Here is a 12,737-nt window from a genome sequence, read left to right on the forward strand (position 1 = left end):
ACAAGACATGTGAGGAGATACATGGAAAAAAAATGAAGACACAACAATGGAAGAGAAGGTAAAGCAAAAAATTAATGGAGGTTTAAGGAGCACCTACTTGAAGCTCTTGTGCTCTGATACCACTTGATGGAAGCTTGCTTGTGGAGCTTCTATGGAGGCTGGATCTTTGAGCTTCAATGGTGATTTTCCACCATGGAGATGCAGTGGAAGGCAAAGGAGAAGAGGAGAGGGGAGACACCATCCACAAGGGAATAAGCCATGGAAGAAAGAGCTTCACCACCAAGAATGTGCCTTGGATAAGAAGCTTGAAGAGGATGCTTTAATGGAGGAAAAGAAAGAGAGAAGGGGGGAGCACGAAATTGAAGGAATAAAAGAGGAAGAGAAGTGGAACTTTGAAGTGTGTCTCATAAGACTTTCATTCATCAAAGTTACAACAAGTGTTACACATGCTTTTATTTATAGACTAGGTAGCTTCCTTGAGAAGCTTTCTTGAGAAGCTTCTTTGAGAAAACTTCCTTGAGAAGCTAGAGCTTAGCTACACACACCCCTCTCATAACTAAGCTCACCTCCTTGAGAAGATTCCTTAAGAAGATTCCTAAAGAAGCTAGAGCTTAGCTACACATACCTCTCTAATAGCTAAGCTCGCCTCCTTGAGATGAAAAGCTAGAGCTTAGCTACACACCCCCTATAATAGCTAAGCTAACCCCCATGACAAAATACATGAAAATACAAAAAAAAATCCCAACTACAAAGACTACTCAAAATGTCTCTAAATACAAGGCTAAAACCCTATACTACTAGAATGGCCAAAATACAAGGCCTAAACGAAGAAAAAACCTATTCTAATATTTATAAAGATAAACGGGCTCATACTTAGCCCATGGGCTCGAAATCTATCATAAGGCTCATGAGAACCCTAGGGCCTTCCCTTGGATCTCTGGCCCAATCTACTTGGAGTCTTCTATCCAATGCCCTTGCGGGGTAGGATTGTATCAGATGGTGATGGTGAATGGTTGGTTGTGGTTTCCAGGGTAACAACGCGGTTAATGAGGTCATCGAGCTTCTCAGTGAGATGAAGGTGTCTCGAAGCAAGCTTGGCGATAGCCTCTTCTATACGATCCATATTAGTCTTGGAGCGGGTGGATTTGGCCATGGAGCTCAATGAAAGCACCAAGTTGTTGTGATCAGGGAAGCAGTTCTAGAATTCGAGGTCTAGGGCCTCCAGAGCAAGGTAAGAGAGAAGGGAAAATTTGTATTATTTACATATCCATTAGAATTACATTCAGTCTCTATTTATAAATATTTTGTGATTATTCTAGAGAATACAATTCTAATGGATTTTGGCATTGTGTGTATGCCTTGGAGAAATTGAAAATTGCATTGCACTACTAGCAGGGGACAACTTCTAACGACCCAGGGAATCTTGGATTGGGATTGCTTCTAGAACTTGGCTGACCTGGCTGCAAGCTCAGCTTCATTTTGCTATGTAATCATCCAGGTATCTTGGCTTATTGATTCTCCTTTTTCCCCCTAGTTCTTTATTTTGTTCTGTTCTTGGTTATGGGTTCATAACAGATAACAACATGCACCCACACCAACTGGTGTTGGATGCTTTAATGTTAGAATCAAGAGTCTTTACTCCAAAATGTAGACATGAATCAACGAAAATAGAATGCTTTTAAGAAGGGGAAAGTAAATAGTCTTAGTTTAAAAAGTGTGTCCCTCATTGCAACAATAACTTTAATCAGCAGATCATGAAATGATGTATGTTCCTAGTTTCTCATTTTATTATATGTAAACAGTTTTTAAATTAAAACTTTAGGAATTATTAGTCTGTAAAGTTAAAATCATACCCCAGTTTAACATGACCACTAAGAACAAGATAGGGTGTGTAACATTCCATTTTTCGTAGATTAATTTAAAAAGGATTGTATTTATAAATAAATATTTTTTTAGAAAAATGATGAGGTTTTTATAATTAAATAAATAAGGAGAAATAACTTTATTAATTAAAATAATAATTTGAGAGAAAATAAAAAGGGTATTTTATTTATTCGTTTGATAGGGAATAAAATGTAGTTTGTTTCTATAAAATAATAAAAATAAATAAATAGAGTAAATAATAGGTTGCGAGTACCCTAGTTATAAATAGAGACGTGTTAGGTCAGTTTTGACACTGATGATACCTCCTCTTTCTCTCAATTTTGTTTTCCCCGCTCTTCTTCCCAAAACTTTCTTTTCCTGCATACCACCAAACCTATCTTAGAAAAACGAAAATCTCAAACTCATTCACCGTTGGATCGTCGAGAAAGTTATGCACCAAGTTCACAACTCAATTCCGAGCATTCTCACCGTTGGGAATTATGAAAACATGTTAGAGCTAAGAGAAATACACTTCGCATCGTAGCTTTTTCTTTTCCCACAGAAACCCAAAACCGTCCCAGTAAAACTACGATCCCAAATTCGTTAACCATTGGATTGTCATAAAATTTTAATGTGTTTTGTGATTCAATTCCATACACCTTCACCGTTGGGATTTGCGAAATAATATCCATGAGAGAGAAAACAGAATCGCACGAAGACAGTATAAAATGAAGGCTTCAATCCCTTCTTCTCTCTGACGTTTGGGAACCCTATCAGAGCAATCAGAGGAAAAAATTGAGGAATCTCAGGAACATGCTAAAGATGCCGCTATTGTTGTCGGAAGACACGTGAGCTTGCTTAGGGGTAAGGGATGAGTTTATCGCAATTGGGGTTAGAATGAACATGTGTAGGGATCCTTAGAAAATTAAATTGGGTTTATTTTGAGATGTTTATTAAATTATAATTTTTCCTTTATTATTATAAATACAATATTGATGTCCTGATGCAAATTGGTTGATAAAATAGAGTAATCTTGGTGTTTTTATTTTTATATCTATGATTTTAATTAATTGATTTGGGTATAATTGTGTGAAATTATTTGAGAGGTTTTACTCCCCATGTTGTGATAAACTTTTTATATAAATTGTTATATTGAGATTATGAAATGGTGATTCAAATTGTGAGTATGTGATTATTTGAACCTGTGATTAATGGTGAAATAGATGTGTATTGAGATGTGTGTATTGAGTTGTGAGCTATGAACTGTGCAATCACACAATTATAAAACCATTTAAGGACGACGAGTATTGTGATGAGATCCACTATGGAAACCCGACGAGTTAAAATGATTTTGAAAATAATTGAGTAGTTGTGTGTATTGCATAGTTCATAGGTAAAGTGTATATGATTCATGAAGTGTGATAATGTGTTAATTGAGATTATACCATTGTGATTGAGATCAAGTGTATGTGATAAATCGTGTATGTATGTGATTGAGATGTTGTGTGCATTAAGTTGTGAACTATGAATTGTACAATCACACGACTATAAGACCCTTTAAGGGCAACGAGTTAATGCTAAGATCCTTTAAAGGCGACGACTTAATGTTAAGACCCTTTAAAAGCGACAAGATAAACTATTTGAGAACAATTGAGGAGTCGTATATTTTGTACAGTTCATAGATAGAGTCTGTGTGCTAAAATGTTTTCTGTGTTGGACCTGAATCAGGAGGGAGAGGCCCTGACGGACTCTTCGGAGTGTAGGCCTTGGGGCTTACCCGATTTGAGTGCTCCTTTAAGCCTATGTTGATCCCTTATGGTTAGAACATTCTTGCAAAACACCGTGGCCCTGACTGGTCTCCCTATGATCTTACCTAGTGAGAGTGACCTGACTTGCTAGTGTGTGGTTTGTCTTGTCATGTACTCCTAGGTGCTCGACGTGATTTTTTCACTGACATGGTACCACATTGCATATAAGATTGAGTCTTAGTGTATATGTTGCATAACACTTGTGTATTTGATCGATATTGATAGACTTGATGACATTGTGTTTTGATCCTTGAGTACGCGAATGTTGTGAAAATGAATGAAACGTGTTGTGTTGTGATGTTGGGCGACAAAATGTAAGTTTTATTTTGTTTATATGATATTTATACCTACATGTTATCTTATTTCTCTCTATTAGTTAGGAATGTGATAACTCAGTCCCTGTGTGTTGTTTGTGTTTGGATCTTGTGATGATCTTAAACTTTGGTGAATTTCTTTAAGGAACCTTATGCTGAAAGACGTCGGGACACAATGCTCTGATAGGATGTGACATTGGGGCATAAGTTTTATATTAATTGCATGATGTTAGTTTATTTTATTTTACCTCACTAATTTAACAAAAAAAATTTTGTAAATTTTGACGGCCTTATTTAGAGCCGAATATCATTTTGATAAGTTTTATTTAGTAATAGTGAAGTAAATGTGAATCTTTTATCCATGTGTATTTGTTTACCAATATTTTTATATATTTTATTTATTTATATATATGTCGAGGTAGAGGGTGTCACAGGATGTCTGCAAACGAGCTTGAACTTCCCTCATTCTCTCCACAGACAGTGATGGTGTATCTAAGCTCTTTATTTGCTTCATCTTCAATTCTTCGTGATATTGCTTCATACGCTTTTCTTGCTTCATTTTTCCAGGTCCTTTACCATGGAACTTCTGAGAAATCATCCGAAAGGCTTCCTTTGGAGTCAACTGGAAGCAACAAAATTCAAACAAGGACAAGTGATACTACAATTCGAAAACTGAAACTTGCAAAGAATGATACTAAAACTGATTAAAAACAACGTTCAGCACCATTAAATATTATAATTATTATGCACACAAACCCACACACATTCTGCTCCTGTTTGTTATTAAATTAATATAGAAAAATATTGCTAAAGTTCTCTCAAACAGGTGGCAAAAATAAGTTGGAGCCAAAGAAACACTATATATGTGTATATATATATATATATATATATATATATAGGAGGGATCAAATTAAACTGGTGTAACTTTGACAACTATTGACATCACGTGCAAAATTTCATATTAATTCAAAATCATTTGTTACCTCGTTCAAATAGATTAAAATTGTTGTGATATAAACATTTCAAAATATACTCAAATATGAATCATTTGTTTATCTTCTTGTTGTTGTTCAATTTTGACACAAACAATCTAGATAATATGCAGATATAATTCAACGGTTGGATCAATAAAAATCACATTTTATATCAAGTTATAAAAATGGTGTAATAGTTATCAAAGTTACATCGATGTAACTTGATATTACACCGGTGTAACTTAAGCAATCATTACACCATTTTATAACTTCATACAAACTGATTTTTTATCGATCCAACCAAATTATATTCACATTATTTATTTGTGTCAAATTTTGTCAAAATTGAACATCAATAAGCAGATAATCAAATGATCAATATTTTAGAATATTTTAAAAAGTTTATAGTACGTTGATTTTAATCTATATAAATGAGGTAACAAATAATTTTGGATTTTAATCTATATGAAATTTTGTACATATAATCTATGCAAAAGGAACTTTCAATCCTACAGTGGATTCTAAAACCCAAGACTTACATCAGCAAGAGATAAAGTTAAGATAGAATATATAAGCTAGGGGCAACCCTCACCCCATGAGCTAGCTTTTGGGGTTGAATTAGGCCTAAACTTACATTCTAAGAATTTAAGATGATATCGAAGTATATTCAAATCCTCACCCCACGAGCTAGTTTTTGAGGTTGAGTTAGACCTAAACTCACATTCTAAGATTCTATGAACCCTCCATAAGATTAAGCTCATTGGACCCCAAAAATTGGACGATCATGCAAGTATGCAAGTAAACTCGCAATCCTGGAAACACTGCTACCACACACACGCAGCATATTTATACAAGTCTTCACGCATGTATCAAATTATACACCCTTAACAATTTGAATTTCTTACTCAGACTCAAAAGATTGATTTGTAATCAGTGCACCTAAAAGGTTAAACTCGGTCTCGGTAATTCACATAATATACAATATTACCATCAGCGCATTTAGAGCCTAACAATTACACAACTAAATCAATCCAAACAAGAAAAATGAAAAACAATACAAAAGTCAAAAATTAAATAGGAGATTAGGGGAAATGATGAAAGGTAAATAAAATTGATGAACCATAATTTTATGGGGAGGAATCTACTTACACCGGAAGTTTGGCAAACTTGCTCCACTTAACAAATTCTAGAATACAAATTCGAAAAATCCAACCGATGAATTATGTTATATTATCTTGATGATCATGCGTGTCAAATTTTGAATAAATTGAACATTCACATGTAGTCTTATAACCAACACTTACTTTCAATTTGAAACGTATATTATCATTAAAATAAAGTTGCTTAATGAATTATCAAATAATTTATAAATTGAAATTGTGTATACTTGACTTAATTATTGAGAACTCATAAAAAAACAAAAAATAAGAGGTGAAGAATGTGGAATACTTACAATTCATGGATAGTTTCATCAGGAACTATTTAATTTCCTCTTTGTTTTCTGTATTGCGTTGTTCATCTTCATTAGTTTCTTGAACTCCAGTCCATCCACCAGCTTCATTACTCTTTTCTTCATCAGGAACATTAGCCTCTTCATCGTCATGCATGAAAACATCTTCACTTTCTGGTTTACGTGCTTCTGAAATGTAGAGAGCAACATACCTAAGTTATATCCACTTATCAGCTTCACCGTTATATACTTTATGGACTAACAATCTAACAAAACATTTCTTTGTCAGAACACTACTATATTCAGCATCACAAACATTCAATTATTAGTGTCATTGACATAGATGTCAATAACAAGAGCACAACGGAAGTAAAGATCAAGCAGAAGATTGCCAAAAGAAACAACAAATTTCCAGCAATGCAAATGGAAAAAAAAAAAAAAACTGATCCACTTTTACATTTAATCAGGACAATCATACTTATAATACTCTACCATGAAACTCATTATTTAGACAACCACGCAAATAAAAATTACCTTCATCAATGTGGAGACCCCAGACAAATTCTTCCATCTCTGTGAAGACCACCTTGTTTTCTCGTGACTCTCCAGCTGTAGGGTTTTGATCATCAGTCTCATTATTATGATTTGAGGTGGAAAGCAATGCAATAGCTTGAGGACAAGATGCCCCTTCTCCCTCCTTTTTAAGAGCTAATCTTCTTGCTTTCTCTAAGGACTTACGAAGATACTCATCATCATCTACAAAAACTGGAGTTTCATCTTCCTCTGTTTTAACATTGAGAGTTTGTTCCAGACGCAGCAATTTGGAGGCTTCGTCTGCTTTAGCATAAGCAGACTGGTAAGCATTACTTCTCATCTCAGCCTCCAATCTTTCTTGCTCATCTTTGATGGCTTGTCTCCTTACATCTTTCCGAGAACCAAGGTCACTGACACTCAATCCTGAAGAGACAGTTTCAACTTCAAGGGCATTGATGTCCAGCTTATATTTCTTCCGCAAAGATTTTTTCTTCTTGGGTTTCTTAAATTTTAGCATTTCTTCATGAGTATAGTAATCTGATGATACCTTTCCAGATGCAGTTAGATCTTCAAAGGTATTCGTGGACACACCCGTTAACCTTCTTCGCAGCTGGTAATAGGTAGAAAAAAGATACCTCAGGAAAAAAGCAAATCACATAAACATATGACATTCATGTGACCAACTTAATGGAATTCACAAACAATATGACACAATATTCTGATCACAGAAAACTCAAACATGAAAAATTGGAAACCTGTTACTTTCTAGGAACATTATTTCATAAAGTAAGAGAAAACCATAACTAACCTCTTCAATTTTATTCTCAGCTTCACCTGAGAATCGTCCCTTTTCATCCAAAGTTAAACCCTGAATAAAAGAATCTAATGAGTACAAGCATTCACAAAAACTACCTTACTCATCATCTGCTTTCCGAAATGTAACAAGAAAAAGCAGCAAACCTCTTCTGCAGCTGGATCATCATACTGGGGAAGCATTTTCTTCTCCGTGGAGAGGTCATCATTGAACCTGAAATTGAGAGCACAAACTTCATATGATTTCTTTCTATTCCATTAGTTCCTGTTAGTTAATATTTCCATAATACATTGAAAACAGTAATGAATGTCTTACTTATCATCATATATGCCAGTTTTTTTTTTTGCAGCTTTATAAGCCTCATCTCGTCGTTTCTGTTCTCCAATTTCAATGTTCTCAAGCATGTCAACATCTGTCATGTGAGAACAAAAGCTGTTACAAAGATGTGCACTCACGGACTTCAAACTTGAATAATATAACAAGTGCAGCAAGCAGTTGTACCTTCATTAACATCACCATTGGCAAGTATGGGCTGATCTTTAATAGTTAGAACTACTGTTCCACCTTGCATAACTTTATCGAGGCCATGAAGAACTTTCACCCCCGCCAAGTTATCTGTCAGATATTCAATATACAAGTATATTTTACCAACCAGATTATCAAACAATCAAACAAAGATTCATAACCCCCAAGAAGTAACTTAAATGCCCTAAGCTGCTGGATAAAGTTTAAGGTTTTAACATCAGTTTTTCAGGTGGCATTTTATAGGAATATCAATCAGGTTGAACATCAACCATAGTTGTCAATATCATGGCCAAGTGACAGACTCCACAACTGTTATTGCACTACTACAGTAAAATGTATAGCTGGATGTCCACACTATATAAAATGTAATGGATAAATTGTATATAACATAATAATAATAATAATAATAATAATAATAATGTTTACATTTATACATTGACACTTACACTGACATTTACATTTATATTTATATTACACACATACAAATGGTAAAAAAAATTACTTAAACCTAAAAACATATCCATCATTAATAATAAAAATTCAAAAGTCATAGTCTGCAAACAATCATCGTTAATATAAGGCATAAAAATTTGAAACCTGAGCTTGGAATGTGATGCAAACCAAATTAACAGAATAACAAATGTAGAGAAGATAGAAGAGAGAAAGAGAGAGAACAGGGATTTGTATTATTGAAGAAGAAGAAATACAAAGCCACTGAAATCTCTTACAAGAGCAGTATTTATACTGCAGAGATTCAGTTGTAACAGCAATCTAATAAAGCTAACTGTCAACTGATTACAGTTGAAAAACTAACCAGAGTTAGTTATTCATATACACTTACACTCCCCCGCAAACTCAATGGGGCTAAGAAACCAAAGGTAGCTCAGCTACATTGAGTTTGGAACTCAAATAGGTAAACCTAGTAGAAGACAAGGACTTGGTAAGTAAATCTGCCCACCGGTCTGTCCCAGGTATATGTTGAACCACTAGCTGCTTGGTGAGGACCTTTTTTCTAACGAAAGACACATCCAACACCATTTGCTTGGTTCTAGCATGTAGAACTGGGTTATGAGCTAGCTGCACTGCACTTGAATTGTCACAAAGCATGATAGGTGTAGTATGAGGAACTGCAAGTTCCTGGAGAAGAGTCTGAATCCAGAGAATATCAGCTGTGGCAGCAGCTAAACTTCTATATTCTGTTTCAGTGCTGGACCTGGAAACCACTTCCTGCTTTCTGGACCACCAAGATACTAAGTTAGGACCAACATCCACTGCTGCACCAGAAGTAGATCTTCTGTCATCTGGGTCTGAAGCCTAGTCAGAGTCACAAAAACCTCTAATGGAAAGGTGTTGATTAAGAGAAGCAGGATACAGAATAAGACCAGAATGAAGAGCACCTTTACAGTTGTTTGAACCCAGCTGTTTGAGAGAGAATGAGGCATTGAGTTGCTGAATTAACTTGTGAACCAAAGAAGATGAATTTACAGTTGTAATAATATCATCCACATATACTAAAATGTAGGTAATAGTAGAGGAAGTCTTGTAAATGAATAAAGAAGGGTCACATTTGCTGTCAGTGAACCCAAACTTCAGTGAAGTAGCTTTGAGTCTCTCAAACCAAGGTCTAGGAGCTTGTTTGAGCCCATAAATTGCTTTATTCAGCTTACACACAAGGGATTTATCAGAGGAATTGACTCATTAACAGGTAAGTGGTGGAAAATGATGCAGTAGGTACAGAACTGGAAGAAGGGGTAGAAAACAGTTTTATATAAGGAAATTGATGTTCATTGAAAATAACATCTTTTGAAATGAAGATTCTACCAGAAGTGGACATGCATTTATAGCCCTTGTGACTGGGTGAATAACCCAAAAACACACATTAAGAGAACCTAAACTCAAGTTTGTGAGAATGACAAGGGCGCAAGAAAGGAAAACAAGAGCAACCAAACACTCTTAAAAACTGGTAATCAGGTATAGTGTGAAAAAGAACAGTATAAGGGATATCAAACTTAAGAGAAGCGGATGGCAATCTGTTTATAAGATACACAGCAGTTTGAAAAGCATGATCCCAAAAGGAAAGAGGAAGGAATGCATGACTAAGAAGAGAAAGACCCAACTCAACTACGTGCCAATGCTTCCTTTCCACCACACCACTTTGGTGATGAGTACGTGGCCAAGTCAGCCTATGAATGATCCCCAATTCTGACAAAAAAGAAGAGAAAACTCAAAATTCCCCTCCCGAATCTGTTTGAATAGCTTTAATCTTTTTGTTAAATTGTAATTCAACAAGTGACTTGAATTGTTTAAAAACAGATAAAGCATCATATTTATTCCTTAGAAAATATATCCAAGTAAACCTTGAATAAGCATCAACAAATGACATATAATAGCGAAATTGACAAGGAGAATTCATAGGAGCAGCACCACACAGATCACTATATATTAATTCCAAAGGAGAATTGTACACAGTTTGAGAAAGTTTAGAGGGAAATCTATAAATCTTGCCCATACAAGAAGTAGAACAGAAGGGCAGTTCATCTTTTACAGGAAATTTGAAATTACAATGATTAAGAACAAGCTTTAAAGCCTGACAATTGGAGTGATCTAGTCTAAGGTGCCAAATATATGGAGTTAGGCACGGTATTATTACAACCAACAGAAGAAACAATGTTTATACAAGCTGGAGAAGACACAGCAGAGCAAAACTGAAGATTGGGAAACTGATACAAGCCATCAAATCCAATACCACCTCCTTGTAGAAGGATTTTATTGGAATCCTGAGATTTGACAAAGCAATGATTAGCATGAAATTCAAAGAAAATATGATTATTTTTGGCAAATTTACTTACACCAATCAGATTCTTAGTGATTTGAGGAACATGAAGCATATTTTTAAGAAAAAGTTTGACATTAGGACCGAAAGGGTAAACAAAATTGGAATGACCAGAGGCTGAGATATTCAGACCTTGTCCATTACCAATGAAGATCAGGTCTGGACCCTCAAAAGGAGAAGTTTGCTGGATATTCTGAGTTATCGGTCACATGAAAGGATGCTCCAACTTGAAAGATAATAATCTGAATATTATTGTAATTCTGAGTTATCCCTCACACAATTTGCTCACCCCTTTCTCTCTCTGCCACCTCATCATTCCTTCCCTGCCTCTTATTTTTCCTGGCAGAGACTCTCTACACTATGGGTTTCTGCTGCACTGAGCCCGTATCTTCGTTTAAGGTACTAACAGAATATACAGAAGGACTTGAAATTAAACAACTTTCTTTGGGGCACTTTCTGTCAAAATCAAATGACCTAATATCAAACATACCACAACAAAATGAAGCCAGAGAAATTCAAACGTAGGGCAGTGGTCTAGAATGTTCAAACAGAGAGCAGGGAAGAGGCCTGTGCAGTAGACCACAATTTGATAGGGTCAGGCCATCAGCACTTGGTTGGCAAAAGGAGGCAAACTGGCACATAAATCCTGGTTTTAGTTAGAAATGCCTGAGTTTGCGGATGCGGTTCTAGAAAAATAGAGTTTCTGCATTTTAGGTGCTGGTTTGCCAAATGGAAAAATTAACCCTAAAGAGGTTCTGAAGCAAGACAAGGTAGGATATCCTAAATGGAAACCGGGGGTGGGCAAAATGGATATTTTGCATGTTTTTGCATGTTAGTGTACAAGCTTCTATAGCTATGAATTGGCGATGAAACATCCTTGATTTCCACTCCAGAAAACACTCCTAAATGAGCCAGCCTCTGTAGCCAGTGACTGCAACATGACACATTGAGGCAACATTGTTGCTATCTCCCACTGACAACTATGGTGTCACTACTAAGGACAAAAAATCTAAATTATTGGAGTCTACATGGATGACATGGTCATCACAACCAACAACAATCAAGTTGCTGCCATAGAACCTGAGCTTTTATTTTAATAATCAAGCCATCTGCAATCATATATGTGGCCAATCTATTTTACTTCTATTTAATTTAAGGCTAAATTAATTTGTAGGTTCCTATAACTTCATTAGATTTTTAATTAGGTCCCTGTAGTTTAAATACTTTTAATTAAATCCTGATAGTTCTAAAATTTATCAATATTGAGCAACCTCTTGGCTTTTTCATAAAACCTTGTTTCTTAAAATACATTTATTCATAAATCCCTAAATTCCCTATATATATAAAGGCGTTCAATAATAACTAAACCACTAAAAAAGCAAGAATATGATTCCACTTTAATTGCTAGGCACTGATAGATTAATTGAATTAGCCATTTAGTCTCTTCGGTTTCTTAGCCATTTATAGCAAATAAATCTGATTCAATTTGAGAGTTGTTGACTTTGGCAGTCCAGGTGGTTTCACATTTTGACCAAAGTCACCAAACTAATTTGTAGAACATGCACAATGTAGAGTACATGTATACATTGTGATGTAAACCCATTTGCACAAGGGTCGAAGAT

General features: G+C 35.3%; 1 protein-coding gene across 1 annotated transcript; it reads right to left on the minus strand.

The window, feature by feature from the left end:
• Positions 1–4,046: 4,046 nt before the first annotated feature.
• Positions 4,047–12,143, minus strand: LOC114387171 (SART-1 family protein DOT2-like). Its single transcript, XM_028347304.1, has 8 exons — positions 11,606–12,143; positions 8,259–8,372; positions 8,073–8,169; positions 7,904–7,970; positions 7,752–7,811; positions 6,944–7,553; positions 6,413–6,598; positions 4,047–4,607 (listed from the first exon to the last, which is right to left on the minus strand). The coding sequence occupies exons 2-7, from the start codon at positions 8,326–8,328 to the stop codon at positions 6,438–6,440; spliced, it is 1,065 nt and encodes a 354-aa protein (XP_028203105.1). The 5' UTR covers positions 8,329–8,372; positions 11,606–12,143; the 3' UTR covers positions 4,047–4,607; positions 6,413–6,437.
• Positions 12,144–12,737: the final 594 nt, after the last annotated feature.

Source organism: Glycine soja, chromosome 15 (genome assembly GCF_004193775.1).
Source record: "Glycine soja cultivar W05 chromosome 15, ASM419377v2, whole genome shotgun sequence".
Lineage (NCBI taxonomy): Eukaryota > Viridiplantae > Streptophyta > Magnoliopsida > Fabales > Fabaceae > Glycine > Glycine soja.